The sequence below is a fragment of the Dreissena polymorpha genome, chromosome 11, assembly GCF_020536995.1.
Source record: "Dreissena polymorpha isolate Duluth1 chromosome 11, UMN_Dpol_1.0, whole genome shotgun sequence".
NCBI classification, from domain to species: domain Eukaryota; kingdom Metazoa; phylum Mollusca; class Bivalvia; order Myida; family Dreissenidae; genus Dreissena; species Dreissena polymorpha.
The window spans coordinates 59,854,793-59,877,162 of NC_068365.1; the positions used below are offsets into that span (position 1 = coordinate 59,854,793).

The following is a 22,370-nucleotide window of genomic DNA, read 5'->3' on the forward strand; positions in this document are numbered from 1 at the left end:
GTATTTATAGGAACAGAAGTAAAATAAAAAAGGAAAAAAAAATCCAGTATGTATACATGTATAAATCTTATGTATTTAAAAATTGTAATAGGCAGATAGGACATGCATTTACATATGAAAAGATGCATAAAAAAGCAATAATAGGTACCTTATCTCAAGTATTTATAAAGTGTAATATGCAGATAGAATATGCATTTACAGATGAAAAGATGCATAGAAAAGCAATAACAGGTGCCTTTAATAATAATTGAATAAAGCATTTTCCAGAATGTATACACATATATATTAAATGTTATAAGCAAATAAAAATTTGCAAAATCAAAAGATAAAAGGAATAGATAAACAAAAAAACATACATGTAATTGTGATTTATGAAACATTGGTCCGTATACCTATAAGATTACCAATTGGTTCTTTGACTTAAAGCATATTATTTGAACAAAGTTGTAAAAAAGACTACAATAACAAAAAATTAAATTTAAATACTAGGTTTGTTCAACAATGGTAGTAAATAATTCTCATTCACTGTCAAAGGATTCTAAATTATTTTTTTGAAATTGATATTTTTCTTTAAATTATCATATTAATACTTTATGTAGCTTTTGGCTCCTGTACTGTTTTACACTTGTATAAGTATAGTTTCATAAACAAAATAACATTATTTAGGGCTCTAGCTGCCTTTGTTAAATACCCAAGGAGAAAAGTTTTCTTATTCATGAAAGGAAAGAGTTGCTCTGGTAATAGCTCATTAATTAATGCTTTAGATATATGACATTTTCAGGATAAATGTTCTAAATTTTCCTCACTTTGTTTGCAAAAAGAAGATAATGGATCATCAGTTATTTTCATTTTGTGCAATAGACTATCTGTTCCAAGTATCCTATGAATTATTCTGTATTGGAACCACTGAACCTTTACATCAATTGTTATTAAAAAGGGTAGTTCAAAAATACAATTCCATTTATTTTCATATATTATGGTATTGAGTTTTATACCCCATTTTGCTTTAACTGAAGGTTGTTCATTGTTTCTATTTACAATATTGTATAGTCTTTTAGCACCGGATTCCTGTTTTAATATTAGTTGTAATAATGGGGGCAAAAAAGGTTTAATCATTTGTTGGGTGGGACAGGAAAAACAATATTTTTTAACAAATTTTTCTATTGCTCTTATCACCCCTATATAATGTATGTAATTGATTTTCAAACTGTATGTTTCACTCAAATCATCAACAGAAATAAAGGTTCCATTTTTGAATATATCACCTATACAGTGAATTCCAGCGTCAAACCATGACTTAAAGAAAAAACTTGTATTTCGTAACAATAGATTTGGATTATAAAAAAGTGGATAATACAACAATTCTTCTGCTTTTATATCTAATTAACTACCATAAAGTGAGAAGCTTTTTAAAACATCTACCCAAAAAGGGTTTGAAATTCTGTTAGATATATTCAAAGCATAATGATAACTGCAATAAAAAAAGTTTATAAGAATCAAAGTACAGTTGTGATATATATATATATCCAATTTCCTCTTAAGGATTGATTTTTTTTTCAACCAGGTAAGTTTTAATGTAAGAATAAATGCATCAAAATGTATCATGTTTAAACCTCCTTCACTATACTCCTTTACTATTGTTGAAAACTTTATTTTACTCTGACCATCCCAAATAAAAGTCAGAATAGAAGATTTTATTGAATGTAACATGGTATTGGGTGGGTTAGGCAGTGATATGAACAAGTGATTGAATAATGACACAATAAGTGTTTTCACAATAACAATCTTACCAATTGGTGTTAAAATTCTTCTTTTCCAATTTTTCAGGATATTTCACCGTTTTAACAATTTTCTCAGTGTAATTTATTTGAAATAATTTTGACAGGTCGACATGAAAATTTATTCCAAGCAGTTAAAAACTGTTTTGCATTCAATTTAATTTCCATTTTGTTTTTATGGGATAAGAACTATATTTTTGTTTTCCAATCCATTCAACATTAGTTTTGTCAAAATTAACATTAAGACCTGAAATATTTGAAAAATCTTGTATAACAGTTAGTGTTTCATTTAATGATTGTTCGGTACCATCTAATAAAGATCCATATCCCTTGCCTTAAACTGTAATAAATATTAAGCACAGTGGTGATACTGGAAATGTATATAGACATACAAAAAATACATAGAAAACAAAAAAGAAACTGGAAGAGAATGATCTGAAATTATAATACAGGTACAGGTTATAATGGATTTTTAAAAGCTACGACAATAATATTTTTGCATATGGTATCTGCAAATGGCCAATAGTTCCACTTCCAAATATAAATATGAGCCCAGAACTATATTACTCAAAAGAAAGTTCAACAGGAAGTTGGTAAGGACCAATGCGTAATGTATATAGTGATAATTGGCATTTTATTAACATCTTAACATAAACGAAAACGAAATTTGTTTAAATGCCATAATGCTGTTTGAAAGTGTGTATAACCTTAAGTAACTTAATATAAAATATGGTCATACTGATTTGGCCATCTAGCCATAAATAAAGACCTCGCGCAATTATAAGGTTTCTTGCAAGTTGATGCAGCTTAAGTTCCGCTTTGCTTACTCTTTATAAAGAGTTAATAATTATTGATTACGATTATTTCAAGCAAGTCGATTTTATTTATTTAAATTATTTCGAGACCAATGTTCAGCCAGCCAGCCGATTAACTGGCTTGTACTAAGTTACCTGGGTTTAAATCAAAACTCTCCAAACGCATGAAAGATTAAATTTGATTGTGCGTTACCTCATCAAACGAACTTAAATTTATTTCAACAACTTTGTTGTTATTTCGTATTGATACTGATACAGAGGGGGTATGTCCATTGATCGCTTTTTACGAAAGAACAATCAGAACACACCTTATTTATGTACTACGCCTTGCACATACCACATTTATGAAACGCCCTGTGCAATAGAAGTAGTCATACCATCGAAAGTATCGCACATAGTAATCAAACATACAATTTACTTATTCCCTAGCAATGCGATTGTTACTTAACATAACATTTTGCATTTGTAAGTGAAAATAAAGTCTTAGACTTTCAGGTAGGATATCAAAATAGTTTTCCAACTTAAATGATCTTTAAAGTTATGTGTACATAATTAATACTTGACTGTCGGTAGCAAATATCCAATTCAATGCAAAATATGAGGAGCTGCATTCCAAAATGTTAATATTGACTTAACTTGTGGGTCATTTAAGATGTTATAATTTCTCAGGTAATGATACAATGGTACTGTTATATTTTTCTTTCTATTACCAGGAGATGTTTCCTCCACGTATGTGTTGAAAATATGAAATGCTGTTATGTTTTAAAACAAAGTTAAACAATGTATGATCTTTCATATTTAAACACATTTAAAAGCATTCATTCATAACTGTATGATTCGTCATAATTGCTCACAGTTGTATTGATTCCTCCAAAACTGTATGATATGTCATATTTGCACGCAAGAATTCGCATTCTTACAAAACTTGTCTTTTTTAACACATATTCCTGCATTTCTTAGATAAAGCATACGTTTGGTTTAAGAATTTAAACTAGTAATCAACGTGCTGTAATATCGCCTTATTTGGTAAATTTCCGTCAAGCAACACTGTGGTGTAAAGATAAAAAATATACTTTCATGTCGAGAAGTCAAGGGATTCCCGTCGAAAGAATTCTTAAAATCAAAGTTTTTATAGCTATTTAAACTATTTTAGACTATTCCAAATAATATAGTGTTGTTAATAAATACGTTCAATGACATAACACATGTGCGAAAAGTATATTTGTTTCTCAAATCAAAATTCACCACGTCTTATACATTATTGAAAAACGCATTTTAAGTGACAATTTTGGTATTTTCCGTTTGCGGTTATTATGTGAAACATTATTTATTAAAGATTTGTGACAACAGATTGGTGTTTTTCATGGTCTACCGAGAGGAGATAACAACACTTGGTTGCTTTTATTAACTTAGCTCTACTGTTCACATCTCATGTACTATCATACATGCATGTATAATGCATTTATGTAAAAATATGTGACAAAAAACTCATGCTTGATTAATATTCATAAAGTAGATATTTCCAAACAAATGGTTATAAAAAACAAATATAAAGAAATATAGAAAATTTAAAATTTGCAATGGTTGACAATCCTTTATTGTTCGGTATTTCTTAAACTTTTATTTTGGATGCAGAATACCATGGCAGTAAGACAAGTACGAACAGAAACTCAAAATGTCGTTTTCCATTTCTAAAAACCTTAAGTTAAAATACTGAACATTTCGTAGCAACTCAGGTTACTCGATAAAATGTTATGTGTAATATGACTCCTAAAATGTATGCAGTCATTTAATAATTAATCAACATAGAGCTGCACGCATGTGAACATTATCCATCCACGAAATTTTATAAATGTATTTATGGCAATATACTCAGTTTTCACATGATACGGAAAATATTTGTGCAGATGAGTTAAGAGCTAATTTTATAATATATTGTCCTCAGTTTCGGTGATCCGTTTCGCGTTATTAACAGGCGGGTTTATAACGACAGTGCGTTTTAAAAACAGTACCGACTATCATATAAGAATATATGTTATATGACAGAAACATTTATTTTTCGGCGTAGCTGTATTAAGCCAGCTTTTCACCTTACCTGACCTTTGTAAGTGTCCAATAAAATTCAATTAAATTTCCCGCGGCTAGGTACGAATGAATACACTTCATTTATTCCATTGGCTGATTTGAGTATACCACCAGAACATTGGAAACATATCCGCGTCTTTGTAGCACTGTTTTACTGCATGAAACAATTGTATCTCTATTGAAAAGGCGTAACAGTTTTACACTCAATTCTCGACATCAATACAGTTTGTGCGTGCACCTTTTATTTTCAGAGGATTGCCAGGGCAAAAGCGTTTATACTTAAAGGCTATGTTCTCATATTTAGTACTTACTTCCATATTCCTGTCAACATGTTAACATGCAGTGGAAGCCGAGGCCTCACTTGAATGCGTTGCATTTCAACCCGCGAGGTATCGGGTCAATCGCGGCCAGTGTGTGAATGTCAGAGTTTATATACAGGTCATCACCGGAGTTCGCGGCCAGTAAAATAATCGTTATATAATAAAGACGCTATCCGTGAAATAGGTGACCTGGAATTTTCTTTAGACCAGAAATATGTTAAATGAGGATATTCAGCAATATAATTATGGTATGTCAATAATAGTTTCCTAATGTGTGTTCAACAATACAATGATAAATATTATGTTTGATGATTAATTTAACAATAATTATTCCACCATATTGGCTAATGTATTAAGAATGAGCGCGATGATTCTCGATACTGTTAATAATCGAATCAAATAGCAATGCCCGACAAACCACTAGAAAAGGTTTGTTCGAAGAAATACGGATACTTCGCGTGTGGCCGGTTGACTCATATGTTTTAATTTCACTTCCATTCTTCTTTTGGTTGACTGTTTTGTATCTATACGTTTATGACCAGCAATATGTAATAATGTAAAATAAGCCGCGAAAACTCCGCGTAACATCCCGCTAAGAACTGCACTAAAAAAGACATTCGCTATCCTTGATCTCATTCATTGAACTATCAACGCTGTATATATTTTTTAAAGATTTTTTAAAGATATTTCTTGTTACATTGTAATCCATGTGAACAGTGTTTTTGAAACAAAATATCTAACTGTATGACGTTAACAAAAGGTGTAATACCTTGAGCGTACACTGAAATAACATGAGTTTGTAATGTACATTTGTTTTTGGTCCAAGCTAATAAATGCAAAAAGACGAGTTTAGCTGTTCTTCAAAATCATCCACTGTTGTACAGTATGTACTGACATTTGCCATATGTGATCTAATTATCATTTAAACAGAAAAGATAATACATGTTACAGGAAATATGATACACAACTAATATTAATGAATTTAACCTTAAAGCGATAATGTTTAGGCCAATCTTATGTGTTGTTTGTCCATTGTTTATCATATGTATGTGAGATCACTGATGCATACAGCGAGAGTTGATGATAGAGCTCACATGTTCAAGTTTAAAGGATATTATTGAAAGTGTACCGTTTCCTCGTTAATGCTTGAATCATCTCGATATCCAATGTATTTGATACATAGATGCGCGTATTACTACATATCGCATAATTAACGGAGTTTATTTATTGCAAACATATTCCAAAATAATATTTAATATAAAATAACAAATTAAATATTATTTAAATTATTATCATTTTGGCTTATGTATGCACATGCACACCACGTATTTTGCAAAATGCGTGTCAAAATCATGATAATTTGTACTAGTGCACAATTAAATAATTCACTTTTCCTCAATTATCTTGTACCTCAAGCATCTTAAACCTGTTTTCATGTCTTGCTATAGTTTTGGCCTAGGTTTACAGATGTGTTTCGATAAACCGCGATATTCTCTTCCAATGATGCCATGTAAATCTACTTTACTTATGATGAGTATGTTCATAGTCTTTATTTCCGTCGAAACCACTAGAAAAGCAATTATCTAGCTAGATCCTATAGATAGAGACAATTGGTAAATATGTCTGATTCGGACAAGCTCACTATTACGGGGTCTTCAATAACTCCTCGGCAGATATTGTGAGTATTTAGCCTTAAGCGCAATCATCACACGCTATTAGGTAAAGACAAGGAAGGAATGTCATACACATGTTCTTGCCCCAGCAGACCTTTCACATTCCTCACTTTTTCGTAAATCGTGTCCAAGAAAATTATCTATATCTTAAACATAACGGACAATGGAGCACATTTAAATATGGGAAACATGCTTGTAGTGAACATCATTTTGGATGGAAACTACTTAAATGGCATGTATTTGTTAAGAACCCCTTACATTAAGATGCAACCAATCCAAAATGTTTATTTATGTATTGTCGTATTAAAGTCATAACAAATACAGACATGTTTACAAACTGATAGAGGAACTAGAGTTGCTAAAAAGACTGAGGTTCTGCATTTGCTGCTGAGTGAGGCTGTCAGTATCTTGCGATTCCTCCATACCTTCCATCCTTACATCTTCACTGCACAGCTGACCACTTGAAACCCCCATGTCATCACTGGGCTGGGCGACTAGTTGACCACGGTCTGTCATGGCAACCGAAATGTCTGACCGGTTAGAACTTGCAAAACGTTCAGAGAGTCTTGCTTGCGTTTGGGCTGCCTGTCTTTTGCTATTTAACTCCTCAACGTATTTTCTGATATCCTGCACGGTTACTAGGATCAGGACACCTAATTAAATAAATGCATTTCATTTTTATAAGTATTGCTATTCCCCCTGTACAAAAGCATGTAAATGTGAGCATACTTTGATAATCATGACCGAACATACCATATGTGTGTAATGCCTCCAAGACCTGCTCATGTGTATATCCATAGTCATTCAATGCAGCCAGAACATGAGGACGTCTAAGGAACTCCTGGTTGCTAGGAGACTCAACGTTTGTTCTCTAAATCATAGGTACATAAACCACAATAAATGGCAATATTAGAAAAATACATTCACATAAACTTCATATAGGTTTTTTCATACAATGTACATGTATTTCCGTATATGGTAATACTTACTTATTTGTGTAATAAATTATTTATTATCAATAAGCAGCATAACCTATACGTATTGTTGCTGAAGCATAATTGTTTTTGAGTCAAGCATTACTCGGCATAACTTTAAGGTCAGCAACACAATTAACAATTTAGATATCATAAGATTATGCCTTCCATTGATTATATTACACGCATATATTGTCATAGTATTTGAAACAAGTCAAAAGATTACCCGAGCAATTATAGTGTTCAAATGAAGTATCATGTTACTGTCATATCGTTTACTTATTGTAATGTGCATATAAATAATTAAAAAATATATCTATATTTCAACGCTGATGAGTTTGTTTAGTAATACATTTAGACCTTTTCCGCAAACAGCTGATTACAAACGCTGTGATTAATAATGGAACGTTGATATACGCGTCATCGAACCAGCAGTGTTTTAATTGGTCATTACTAGAATTCTCAATTGGCCAAACTCCGCCTACTAGGCGGACTTGTGCTTCAATGATTGGAAACGGGTGATAACGGTTAGCGTCTACCAAAAGAGATACTCCGCCCCAAGCCAATTATCGCTTAGTCTTAACAAATTTTCATCTCGTTGACGCAAGTAGGTATATTCCCCGAGTCAAATGTGACGCATGACGTAATTTTCTTACGAGTCAAACAAGGGTCTTCTGTAATTTTCAAGCGTGAAAACCCGGGAGCTCGGGTCAAAGGAAAGCACTGTTTACTAATGCATATGTAACGATATGATTCAATAAGATGCAAATATCAGTTTTGTTTTAAGGATAAAAAGTAGAAATTAATACTTATTTTCCTATTAACTCATAAACACGAAAACTCACTGAGACTAACATTTATTTCCAATATTACCTCTCCATATTTGATGACATTTACATATTCAACTCCCTTCTGTTTTCGCACAAAGCCGCACTGAGGAAACCATTTTGCATGCTCGACCCACGGGTCGTCATCTGGTTCCCATCCATGGAGTTCTCCTCCGCACCAGTAACATTTACAGCGATCACCTTGACCTGTGAATGTTGAAGATATTGTGATTAATACGCTGGAAAGGAATTTGATAGAAAATCCATCATAATCTTATATTGGTACAAAACCAAAATCACTTTTTTAATTTATTTTAAAATCACATATCATGTCATAAATTAACAATATTAAGTAATCGGAAAAAACAACCATACTGTAGATGCATAAAATTAGTATTAAATATTTGGATTAGATCCGTACTTGTTGCGTGTTCTTGTCGTGGAGATTTAGATGATATCCACTGCCGATAACCTTTATAGGCTTTACAACCACGCGTACTTACATGGAGTTGTTGAGATTCACCCTTGAGATTTAGAATGTAAATTTAATAAACACTAAACATGTGATTATTTATAACATGCATACCCATGTACAACAGTCCTGCGGCTGCCAGATCTCTCGGAGTTTGTCTCATTTGTGCAGGCCATCCCCTGTAAGACCGCAATCTCGTATGTTCGTCCGCCCAGTCCCGATATTTTGGCTCTGTGATCACCGCTGCAGCTCCTTGGTTTGAATCAGCGGTGGACAAAGATATAACACTATGTGATTGTTGCACAGCAGTCGCATTTGCCGATCTGCTTGGAGTTGAAATTGGCTGAACTAGACCAGCCCTATTTGAAGAAAGTGCAAAGTTACCCGATGTCACAAGCCTTGCCCTGTTTCTTGCATCCAATGACTGCACAGTTTGTGTTGTTTGCTGAACTCGATTTGCAGATGGTATTGGTATATTTCCACATTCATAGCCAAACGCAAAAGGACATTCGGGACAATATTTCCTGTGTTCATCGGCTACAATATCACCTGGACCAAAGCTACCTAAACACGCTCTACAAAATACACACTGTACGCGGTCTGATATATGGAGATACATAAACCCATTTTTAGCTAAATCTTCCTTATTTACATTTGCCGATTGTGGCCAGTCATGGAACGTTGTGAGCCTCTCACTCTCACGGTAGAAGTGAGAATAATATTCTCGTGGATCGGGGGCATAGTCTTCTGGCTCTTCCTCTTCAGAGCTATCATCATCCATCATATGCTTGTTGAAGCCGATGTAGAAAAAGCACTGTTGAAATATTTTTTTAAGTAATGCACGTTCCAGTAAAAATGTTGATACTAAAACTGTTGATTAATTCTTATTTCAACTGATAATAGCTTAAAATCGTAATAAACCATTTATCAGTAGCCAAACTATACGATAACGTCTTCAATAAATAATATATGCCTCAATTTTAGTATACTGTTAAAGGGACTTGTTCATAGTGTGGTAAAATGGAAAAAAAATATGTCAAAGAGTTCCAAAAGAATGTACGTATACATTATGTTCAAACAATGAAAATAACACCCATGACTGAGAATTTTTTGTGAACATTTGGTTCATTAGTGGATTCTCACATCATTCGAAATCGGTTAAATAATAGAGCGTTTGTACTTTTGAAACTAGGTGTAGCAAAAAGATAAGGTTTATTAATGGCTAGTGTATACTAAAGCCTGCTTGCCACAGTGGTAGCACACTTTAAGTTTCCAGGATTCTCGGGTATCAATCCTGGTGAAGGCAGTAGTTTTTATTCAACTTTTTCGCTATTATAATAAGTTTATACTATTCAAAACAGTTAAGATTTTTATGTAAACATATCTTATTACTTTTAACAATAATATTATATAATAAATCTATGATTAAGTCCCTTTAACACATATTATCAACCTTTCTAATAGGATTCAAATTTCGCCAGTTTACGTACAGGTACTTATTTTACAACATGTTAGAACTGAAATGCGGACCTTCATGTTAAATAATCGCATAAACTTATTTTAATATTCACACAATAGCTGCATTAATCTGACAAAAAAGGAAATCGGTATATACCAGTTCACACGCGACGTCAAGTGATCGTTTATATTTAAACGCTTGTATTTATTTATTTATTTTTTCAAAATGCCAACAAGTTGTTCTACTTTACTGAAACAAATAAGATTGAATGAAAACAAGCAATAAATAGATCAATTCCAAAAATGGTATTTAAGTAGAACCATCTGTTGTGGATAGAAAAATAAAAAAAAATCATGGGTCACCAGTGTTGTTCATTTTTTATTCGCACATGAACAACAAGCATATTTCAGCACAATAACAATTCACCAATAAGGTAATAACATAAAAACTATAGTAAATTAATGAGAAAAGTGTTCAAAACAACCTCTATTTCTAACAAAATATGTAATACTAATTTAATTTAACTGCAAATTAATTTGTTTAACATGAATCCATTGAATCGTGTTTTTATCAACTTTTAAACATAACAAAAACAACAGAATTTCACATTTGAAAATAAATAAAATGCATCAAAGTTATTTTTATTTTCACATGACTTCCTCCACCTAGATTTTTTACAAATTTACCTAAATGTTAAATGCGTTATGACTTTATACAAATATAAAAAGAAAACAATAGGTCACCAGGGTCGTTTGTTTACAAATGCAGTTTAACTGCATGTATTAAAATACAATTTAAAAACAAAGTGAAAACCATGTACATGGTGCAGGTCAAAACACATATTAGTACATGTATTGTTGTATGCCAATAAAACAGTAGATTTAAATTTAAATGAAAACACAAATTATGTGTAGCAATATGAATAAAATAATAATAATACAGTAAATAACTGAAAACAAGATGTATACAATATATTAAAGCGGGTATATACGATTTTGTATAAGTGTTTAATTGTAATATATTGATAGAATATGTTACAATTACACAAAATAAGCAAGAAAAATTATACATTAAAGCCAAATTTCATAAAATGCAGCATTAACGCCAAATTTCATAAAATGCAGCAAAGACAAATTAGCGGCCCGAGCCGATTGTGACGTACATATTTTCCTACAATAACCGAAGCATTCGTCTTTGTATTAGGATCGGAGTTAGTGTTCGTGTGTCGTATGAATAGATATCGTTGCAGGAATTCAAATAAACCGTTAAACTAAGTTAAGATTCACATCGTACATGTATGATATACATGCTGGCGAATTCGGCTGTACAGCCGTTTTCAATTTCAGAATTAAATGTCTGGCTTATATCGCATTTTTCGACACACATTCTTCTTAACTTTTATTTTAATTTATATTGAACTATATATATAATACGTTTTTTACACGTTTTATATAAATTCATAAATATTTGACAAAATCGTATATACCCGCTTTAAAAAGGCCGTCCAACAGATTTATGCATATAGTGAAGCTTGTCATTAAATACTTAAAATGCTTTATATTGGTAAATTTAAACATTTGAACTAAAAATCTCCAGTAAAAAAAAAAAAGAATACAATTTAAAACAAGAGCACCGCCTTTCGGGTGCAGACCGCTCATCTATTTTCTTTTTAAAGGTGAAGGGACTCTCAATTTCAATCACAAAGGAGGGAGGGGTGGAGTGAAGAGGGGTGTATAGTGTGGGGGTGTGGACATTTATAACATTATCTTCCAAAAATGCGGAAAAAAATGCAAAAAGAAAAAAAATATTTTTTTTTTCTTGGGGGGGGGGGGGATGGGGGTATAGTGTGAGGGTGTGGTGGTCATTTGTGAGATGATCTTAAAAAAATTAGGGTGGTGGGGCGGAGGGGATTCTTGGGTGCGATGGTTGGACGGTATTTCAAAAATAAAATAATAAAAATAAATATTTGTGTTTTTTAACCGTTTCAAAAAAAAATGGGGGTGGGGGTGGGGTGGGGGTATAGTGTGAGGTAGTAGTGGTTATTTGTGAGATGATCTTTAAAAAAAATAGGGGGGGATTCGGGGCGGAGGGGGGGGGGGGAGGGCACGGGGGATGGTTTGGGTGGAGTCTATTGTGGTTTGTCAGGTAAGAGTAGTTTTGTCAAAGTATCAATCAAATCTAATCATAAATAAAGAAGTTATGGCAATTTTAGCAAAATTTAATAATTTGACCTTGAGAGTCAAGGTCATTCAAAGGTCAAGGTAAAATTCAACTTGCCAGGTACAGTAACCTCATGATAGCATGAAAGTATTTGAAGTTTGAAAGCAATAGCCTTGATACTTTAGAAGTAAAGTGGATCGAAACACAAAATTTAACCATATATTCAAAGTTAACAAGTAAAAAAAGGGTCATAATTCCGTAAAAATGACAACCAGAGTTATGCAACTTGTCCTTTTAATGTCCCCTTATGATAGTTTGCGAGTGTTCCTAGTATGAAAGCAATATCTATGATACTTTAGGGGTAAAGTGGACCAAAACACAAAACTTAACCAAATTTTCAATTTTCTAAGTATAAAAGGCCCACAATTCCGTCCAAATGCCAGTCAGAGTTACATAACTTTGCCTGCACAGTCCCCTTATGAAAGTTAATAAGTGTTGCAAGTATGAAAGCAATAGCTTTGATACTGTAGGAATAAAGTGGACCTAAACGCAAAACTTAACCAAATTTTCTTTTTTCTAATTATAAAAAGGGCAGTAAAAAAAGGGCACATAATTCTGTCAAAATGCCAGTCAGAGTAACATAACTTTGCCTGCACAGTCCCCTTATCATAGTTAGTAAGTGTTGCAAGTATGAAAGCAATAGCTTTGATACTTAAGGAATAAAATGGACCTAAACACAAAACTTAACCAAAATTTTCAATTTTCTAAGTATAAAAAGGGCACATAATTCTGTCAAAATTCACGCGAGAGTCATCTAACTTTGCCTGCCCAGTCCCCGTATGATAGTTAGTAAGTGTACCAAGTTTGAATGCAATAGCATTGATACTTTCTGAGAAAAATGGACCTAAACGCAAAACTTAACCGGACGCCAACGCCGACGCCAAGGTGATGACAATAGCTCATTTTTTTCCCCAAAATGAGCTAAAAAGGAAAAAAAGTAACCCTCAACTGGGCTCGAACCCCTGACAACTGGATTCTTGGAGTAAAAAGCCTACCGCCTAGACCACTCGACCATCCACGCTCATGTTTACATCGGATGTATTTTTTAGCTCTATAAGCAATTTCCCAAAATATCGTTTCGCGTCGATACGACGCTTTATCTGATTGATGGTCGCATATTAAAGGTATTTTATTTTCATGGACAAAAACGGTCCATTTTTTAACCTTGCGTTGATTTTTAGCATGTGTTGTTGTTCTTTCGTTCTAACATTGTTAACATTTTTTTATCCGATTATCCGAAATATATTGAACTTATTTCGCAACCGGTGTTTCAGTAATAAAAATATTTGCGTGAAACTAAACTGCCGCGTACGTCCGTAAATCGTTTATTTTTGCATGCTCTGTTTTGTTTAAAGGTTTATATTATGCTTTATGTGTTTCAGTGAGTTTTATGAGATCAGGAGGATGACTTGAGATAGAAAGGGGCATTGGTTCCGGACATTAGAGTATACTTGTTATTCTCCATTTTTCTCAGTTCTATGTATAATGACACTTATGTGCCATTTATACTTTATGGCATTTGTTTTTGGAACTAGTGTTTATGTGTGTGTTTCAAGAAATAAAATACCCTGCTTGTCATGACACCTAAACAAATGTGTTTGTTTTTATTATAAATGGTTAGATGATAAATACTTTATGTCTGTCATAAAATGTAATGGAATACAAAACATAATGGTATTTATCTAGGAAAACTAACACGTTGACACATAAAATAAAACATTTGATTAAATTAAATGCAATATTTTTCATTTTATTGTTTGCATCAATCTTAAAATCGTGTAAACCTTAATTTGCTTTCCTGTGTTTAATTGCCCTCGTTTTGATCAGATATTGTCCAGACTTAACTAACAACAAGGTGTCATAAATCACACTGGGTGGCAGATAACAGTCTGGTCATTCAAAACAATTAATGATGCCACAATGTCTTCTGTTTCTGGTAGTATTAAGCAGTCACTTGGTTGAAAATTTACCTCCGACATACTTAACAGTTGCGTACATTAGATATGTTACACATTGTACAAATTCAAAGTCATGTCCAATATAGATTATCAGAAGTTGCAAACCGTAATGATACTAACCCGTTTAATTTTATAATTTATTAATTTATATATAATTTATTAAAAATAAAGTATTCAATAATTATAAAATTTACGTTAAAACATTAAACGTATTTAGCGGGTATCGGTTAATTAAAACTTCGTCATCCCGTATGAAGATTTACGGCAAGGCACGAAAGATTTCATAAAAACAAGAAATTACGTTTGACACCAACGGGGGTAAATATTTTTTTCAAAACAAGAGGGTCTGAAAGGCCCAAAGTCGCTCACCTGAAATTCAAATGAACTCGCCCGGTCTGTGCAGCCGAAGATGTCATTAGAACAAATGTTCTAACCAACTTTCATGACTAGTGAACACCATTGCAGCCACGTTTTTCAACAGACCAGAACCATTTTCATACACATCCAAGATATCATTTAAAAAATCTTCTGACCAAATTTCATTTAGTCATATAAGGAAAAATCCCCCACCCCTAGTGGCCATGTTTTTCAAGCAACTGGAACCATTTCCATACTTGTCCAAAATATCATTGGGATAAATCTTCTGACAAAGTTTCATGATGATCGGACAATAAATCTGGCTTTTACAGTGTTAACAAGGTTAAACTATAGCAAACTGAGGAAAAATGCCACGCCCCCTTGGCGGCCATGTTTTTCCACCAACCGGAACCATTTTCAAACTCATCCAAGATATTAATGGGACAAATCGTCTGACCAAGTTGCATGATGATCGGACAATAAATGTGGCGTCTAGAGTGTTCATAAGGTTTTACTAAAGCGATACATAGCAATATTAGGAATATCTTTTAAAAAGATATACGGCGTTGATTGTGGTTGCAGTTAATGAATGGTAAAGACTTCAATGAATGCGATCAAAGATAGCGAATGTCTTTTTCTGTGCAGTTCTTAGCTGCAGCAAACGCAGTACGGGATGATACGCGGAGTTTTCGTGGCTTATTTTAAATTATTACATATTGCTGGTCATAAACGTATAGATACAAAACAGAAAACCAAAAGACGAATGGAAGTGAAATTAAAACATATGAGTCAATCGGCCACACGCGAAGTATCCTTACATATTTTAAATATTTATACGCGCGTTCTTCGAACAAACCTGTTTTAGTGGTTTGTCTGGCGTTGCTATTTGATTCGATTATTATCAGTATCGAGAATCATTGCGCTCATGCTTAATTCATTAGTCAATATGATGGCATAATTCTTGTTAAATTAATTAAAAATAATATTTATCATGGTATTGTTGTAAAACACATTAAGAATCTATTATTGACATACCATATGATATCGCTGGATATCTTCATTTAACATCTGTCTGGTCTAAAGAAAATTCCAGTTCACCTAGTTCACGCTATAGCGTCTTTATTATGTAACGATTATTTTCCTGGCCGCGAACTCCGATCAGCACATAGGGTAGAGACGCAGCGATGTCCTGTATGTAAACTCTGACATTCACACACAGTGGCCGCAAATTGACCCGATATACCTCGCGAGTTGAAATGCAATGCATTAAAGTGAGTCTTCGCTTCCACTGCTCTCTATACTTTAACATGTTAACATGTTGACAGGAATATGAAAGTTAGTACTAAATATGAGAACATAGCCTTTAGGTGCAAACGTTCTCGCGCTGAAAATCTTCTGAAAATAAAAGGTGGACGCACAAACTGTATTGATGTCGAGATTGCGTGTAAAACTGTTCTATCTATTAAGCCTTTTCATTAGATATAAAATTGTGTCATGCTGAACACGCAGTAAAACAGTGTTACAAAGACGCGGACATGTTTCCAATGTTCTGGTCGTATTCTCAAATCAGCCAATGCAGTCAATGAAGTGTATTCATCTGTACTTGGCCGCGGGAGTTTTATTTGAATTCTATTGGACGCTAACAAAGGTCAGGCTAAGGTGAAAAGCTGGCGTATACAGCTAACGCCGAAAAATGCTCCGCCCCCTGGTGGCCATGTTTTTAAAAGCAACCAAAACCATTTTCGAACTCATCCAATATATCATTGGGAAAAATATTCTGACCAATTTTCATGAAGATCGGAAAATAAAAGTGGCCTCTATAGAGTGTTAACAATGTTTTACAATAGCCATATAAGGAAAAATGCCCCGCCCCCTGGCGACCATGTTTTTCAACCAACCGGTATCATTTTTGAACTCGTCCAAGATATTATTGGGATAAATCTTCTGACCAAGTTTCATGAAGATCGGACAATAAATGTGGTCTCTAGAGTGTTAACAAGATTTTACTTTAACCATATATAGCCATATAAGGAAAAATGCCCCAACCCTTGGCAGATATGTTTTTCAAGCAAACGTAACCATTTTCGAACTAATACAAGATATCGTTGACCCCTATCTTCTGACCAAATTTGTAACTCATACTCACTCGTAAGGAGTTTTCAATGTACATGACTACACAGTTCAATTTGCATCATGTGAAGTTTTGTTTTCCAGTTGTATGTTAAAGCGGTACTGCACGATTTTGTCAAATATTTATGAATTTATATAAAATGTGTAAAAACCTCGGGCACTAATTTGTCTTTGCTGCAGCTTATGAAATTCGTCTTAAATGTATAATTTTTCTTTCCTATTTTCGTTATTGTTACATATTTTTATCAATGTATAACAATTTAACACATATACAAATTGTGAAGTCCCGCTTTTTATATTCTTTAAAATTCTCTGTACAAAACCCATCCAAATTAAAATTACATGTAAATACAGTCAAGTTACCATTACCGGATCATTACTCATAGCGGATCACTTTGAGACTGTTCAGGACTGCGTATCGCGATAAATAGTTGACATTTTAGATTATATTTTGCACACAGCATCTTCAATGCCTGATTGAGTAGTAATCGGAGCTACTCTTTGTCAAACATTTCGGTATGTTTTGCTGAAATGTATATACGAATTTTTTAAACTTCCGTCTCATTTCCAAGTCGAGGTTAAACATTTTTCGCGGCCACATGCTATAACTCTGTTGGAAAGTAAGAAGTTTACGCATTAGTTTAAAGGCCATTTCGTAGTCTTTCCGCCGGCAAAAGTCCATATTAGTTTTGATTCGTGTTTAAGATTTTGCAACACCTTAAATTAAAAGAATAATTAGGGCAATAACGGATCAAGCGTGATCATATGCGTATTGATAATATATTATATTAAAATATATGCAAATATCGTCGATCCTTACAATAATTGATCTCAATCTTAATGTTTTATTTATGTTCCATGTTCAATATCGATGATTAGATATGATTCAAACTATTGAGATTATAAGATGCCCATATCTTTTCAGGCTTTTTAGGATTTTCAACAGATAGTTCACACAAGAACACTTTGCTTAAAGTGGCCTTTTCACAGATTTTGGCATATTTTGAAGTTTGTCATTAAATGCTTTATATTGATAAATGTAAACATTGGATCTTAAAAGCTCCAGTAAAAATTCAAGAATAAAATTTAAAAAAGAAAAAAAAGTAGCCGGTACCAGGGCTCGAACCAGTGACCCCCGGAGTCCTGGAGTTAGTCTGAAGTAAAAACGCATTAGCCCTCTCGGCTGTTCCGCCGGGTTTACGCAACGTAAGTATTTTATACCTTATATAAGCAATCTTCGTAGTTTCGTAACTTTAAACGACAACAGAACTCTCCAAATTATTCAATCGTTTCGCGTTGCAACGCTTTATAATTTTTAGGTTTTCAAATCGTCAAAAGATTCATATGGCTATATTGGACTATGGTAAATGTTCAGTTATACTGTTACTTCACAAATATCATAACTAAAACGAAAATTTGCGAATCTGAAACAATTTTTTTCAATGTATAACTGGCAATGAAACTTGGTCGTTGTAAACAACACGTGTAATGTTTCGACAGTTCAAATAGCGTGTTAGATGCACCCCTGAGTGGTTTCAGTCATGTGATCCGTTATGGCTACTACAACTGATCATTTAATGCATGAATTCTGTGGCGAAAAAAAGGTATCACAAATACATTTTGCCTGCGTTTAAAAATAAGACTGTGTGATGAATCAGTAAGCAAAGGTAATATTTAATCAAACTGGTGAAAAAGAAGTCTGAAAACGTGTACTGCTTTTCACCAGAAAAACTTAATTACGCTACTGATCCGGTAATGGTAACTCAACTGTACCGTCATGCACTTCGCTTTTAATAGGGTTTTGTAGTACGTTTATTTTCAATGCTTTTATATCACTATTTTTTTTATCACACTAGCGTACTCATGTCATTGATAATAATATTATAATAAGAGTTATTATTATTGTAATTTATTGAAGCTTTTCTGCAAAAATAATACGGCTAAATGCATAGAACTCTTTGTTGTTTCTTGTTCGGTCTTTAAGTCTTCAGATAATCTTTACTTTGATGCTTATGACGCGTTTTTTTAAGATGCAAATACATGTATTAATAAACTCGTTTTGGCACTACATAATATATATTTTTGAAATATTTTTGCGTTACTGTAATCCATGCTTTTGCCTGACAGTGCATTGCGCATGTGCGAAAATCATGAATCATAACAATAACAATGAAATGGTCTATTCAGGAAAGAGAGATCTACATAATTTGTGCAAACAGAAAACGATTCAATTATTATAAATGACAGTTTAGCAATAGCAAAGCAAGACAAACCTGATGTTGACCTTTAATTCTTTATTCGAATGAATGCCAAACAAAACAACAGGAAGTTTTGTTTATTTAGTCTCAACTGATGTCGGTCTTAACCCTAGGGTGAGTAGTTCTTCAGCATTCTATACACAGATGGTGACGTCACTACGTTATTGTCACTAAGACCGATGTGTACACAATGGTTCTGCAGAAATTGTAATTGAAGGGTTACAGCCAACTATATTGGGAAAATACGGACAACTCGGGGTGATTTTTGTTAAATCAGCGATAAATATATCCGATGTTATATTTCTTCAGTTCTTGTGCATGACGTATTATTTATCTGTAACATTTAATCAATTCACGTTAGTATCCACGTAGATGGAAGAGTTTATATTAGCGTAACGTTTAGTTGTCGAATAATAGGTCTACGTTAAAAATAACCCGAAGCTACGAATAGTGTGTCGTCAATATTTATAAAGACGTATGTTTGCATTTGAATGCGATTTCAAAATGTCTATTCCTTTTTATATTTTTAATGTTCGCATTTGTTGCAAATCATTTCTTACAATCAAGGCCTACATTGAAACCATGAAAAAAGGATTAACCGAAAATAGTGTGGAAAACTCGTATACATTATCACCCGGAGATGAATCTTAGAACTTAATTAAATTTTACGAATCGTACAGAAAATAAATGTTAAACCTTGTATTAATTTAGTAATTAAAAGAGAACATTTTTCTTACAAAACGGTGGGAACAGATCATCATTATAAGGACCCAAACTCAGTACACAAATCAAAATATAACATTAAACAATGGCTGTTTGTAAAACATGCATGCCCCCATATGGGCTGTCAGTTGTATTGGCAGCCATTGTGTGAATACGTTTTTTGGCACTGTGAACTTGACCTTTGACCTAGTGACCTGAAAATCAATAGGGGTCATCTGCGAGTCATAATCAATGTACCTATGAAGTTTCATGATCCTAGGCGTAAGCTTTCTTGAGTTATCATCCGGAAACCATTTTACTGTGTCAAGTCACCGTGACCTTGACCTTTGACCTAGTGACCGGAAAGTCAATAGGGATCATCTGCGAGTCATGATCAATGTACCTATGAAGTTTCATGATCCTAGGCGTAAGCGTTCTTGAGTTATCATTCGGAGACCATTTTTCTAAGTTGAGTCACCGTGACCTTGACCTTTGACCTAGTGACCTAAAAATCAATAGGGGTCATCTGCGAGTCATGATAAATGTATCTATGAAGTTTCATGATCCTAGGCATAAGCGTTTTAGAGTTATCATCCGGAAACCATTTTACTATTTCGGGTCACCGTGACCTTTGACCTAGTGACTCCAAAATCAATAGGGGTCATCTGCGAGTCATGATCAATGTACCTATGAAGTTTCATGATCCTAGGCCTAAGCGTTCTTGAGTTATCATCCGGAAACCATCTGGACATACGGACGGACAGACCGACATGTGCAAAACACTATACCCCCTCTAATGCGAAGGGGGGCATAAAAACATATGTAACAGTTTTTATTGTATAAACAACATCACTTGACTATACATTTTAACGCCCACGGTCAACACAATGATTACACAAACAAAATCGCGACTTAAATGCATATAAACTGGTTTTCCTACTTTCGATTTTAGTGCTATATTTCAAAACATTAAATTTTATATAATATCGCTATAGACTACTTTTATTATTTAACAAATATCCTAATTTAAATTACATATTTATTTATAGTACATAAAATACCAATAATTTGTCAGAAATTACCTTTGCGTTCACATAGTCCTGTGTATATACATCTTACATCTTACTGTGTGCCGGTGTAGTAAACTACCTAAATAGGTCACATGGAAATATAATATCAAGTGTAAGCAAATATCCTAGCAATTGTGTATGGTTATACAAGTAGATGTATATGCGTTAATCGAATCCGCATATAGTAGGCTACTTTTCGCACTGATTTAAGTTGCAAAATATGATGAGAACAACTGTAAGAAGCTACGAAGACGAAGACACCGCTTCATATTAAAACAACACGAATCAATCATTTACGTAAACAATCGTAGGAAAGCTTTCAATTGCAAAATTTGATGCGTCAGTCCTATTGCACTTTTATAGTTTAAGCATTCACAGTTTATATACCATGTTAGCACTTTACAGATGTAACGAATTTACAAAATAAAAATACAAGTAAAAATGTCTGGACACGATTGCTACATAACTAACGTTTTGTCTATGTTAATAATTCCTTGTATACTTCCATAGCTTTAGCATATTTAACTTAAGCAATAAATACAGAAAAACAATGAAATGGACAAGTATTGGTTTTCCGAAATTTACTTGTAGTGTGTATGTATCTGGCCTGGGAAACGAGTTGACAATCTGTTGTACCTTGTGAATCGATTTATTGTAGAATATTGCATAGAAAAATTACTATACTACATACAGAAGAAATCAAAGCGCTGGAGGCACTGAAGTGTTCGCTAATGCATAATCTTAGAAGCACTTCAGTTTTCAAAATTATGTTATAGCTTTTTATATCGCAAGTTTGAAATGAACAAAACACATTCAAATTTAAAGAGTGTGTATCCAGCATCGGGAGTTTCACTTCCTTATATAAAAGCACAGGTCGAGATGTGTGTGCTCTGTTTATCCGCATATTTATGTTATAGAGATAAAATAACAACAATTTGTCTCTGTTTTCACAATTGGTTGCTGCACTGGCAACCATCTTTAGAATGTTGTTTCCTTGCTTAAAAATAACAAGCCTATAATCATGTACATGTGTTATGTGTAGCTAATACTGTATCTATTTTCTTTAAATTATTGAGAAATAATTTTGCCTACATGACTTACTTTTAATGCAGCATTAAGCCCCATTTTCCCTGAAAGCAGCCAATATGTATAGATTTCAATGCTAAACTGGCAAATGTCGTCGCAGAAGCTGTTATAAACACTAGACTTGCCAATATCGTTGAACAAGCTCTTAAACCTTATCCTTATACATGCTGTCTGTTGCAGTGTAAA

The 22,370-nt window shown here is 33.4% G+C and overlaps 2 protein-coding genes across 7 annotated transcripts in view; one reads left to right on the top strand and one right to left on the bottom strand.

Moving 5' to 3' along the window:
- The window catches only part of LOC127849572 (uncharacterized), a 247,385-nt gene that overhangs the window by 164,418 nt on the left and 60,597 nt on the right, over window positions 1-22,370 (top strand). The window lies entirely within an intron of this gene.
- On the bottom strand, window positions 975-21,352 carry LOC127849569 (baculoviral IAP repeat-containing protein 3-like). Of its 4 annotated transcripts, none has more exons than XM_052382290.1 (5): window positions 21,111-21,352; window positions 9,059-9,731; window positions 8,519-8,679; window positions 7,425-7,542; window positions 975-7,324 (listed from the first exon to the last, which is right to left on the bottom strand). In XM_052382290.1, exons 2-5 carry the CDS (start codon window positions 9,726-9,728, stop codon window positions 7,002-7,004), a joined length of 1,272 nt encoding a protein of 423 aa, XP_052238250.1. In that variant the 5' UTR covers window positions 9,729-9,731; window positions 21,111-21,352; the 3' UTR covers window positions 975-7,001. The 4 variants fall into 4 exon arrangements, with proteins under 4 accessions (XP_052238250.1, XP_052238248.1, XP_052238251.1 ...); XM_052382288.1 differs by having other exon boundaries at window positions 9,059-9,758; window positions 21,111-21,351; XM_052382291.1 differs by having other exon boundaries at window positions 9,059-9,519; window positions 21,111-21,349.

Bases quoted from the DNA above. Each gene is read 5' to 3' on its own strand.
- LOC127849569 (XM_052382290.1), bottom strand. From the start codon at position 9,728: ATGATGGATGATGATAGCTCTGAAGAGGAAGAGCCAGAAGACTATGCC. The intron at 8,680-9,058 runs GTATGCATGTTA...CAACATTCACAG, and splicing joins CGCAGGACTGTTGTACATGG to GTCAAGGTGATCGCTGTAAA. The intron at 7,325-7,424 runs GTATGTTCGGTC...TTATTTAATTAG, and splicing joins GGAGGCATTACACACATATG to GTGTCCTGATCCTAGTAACC.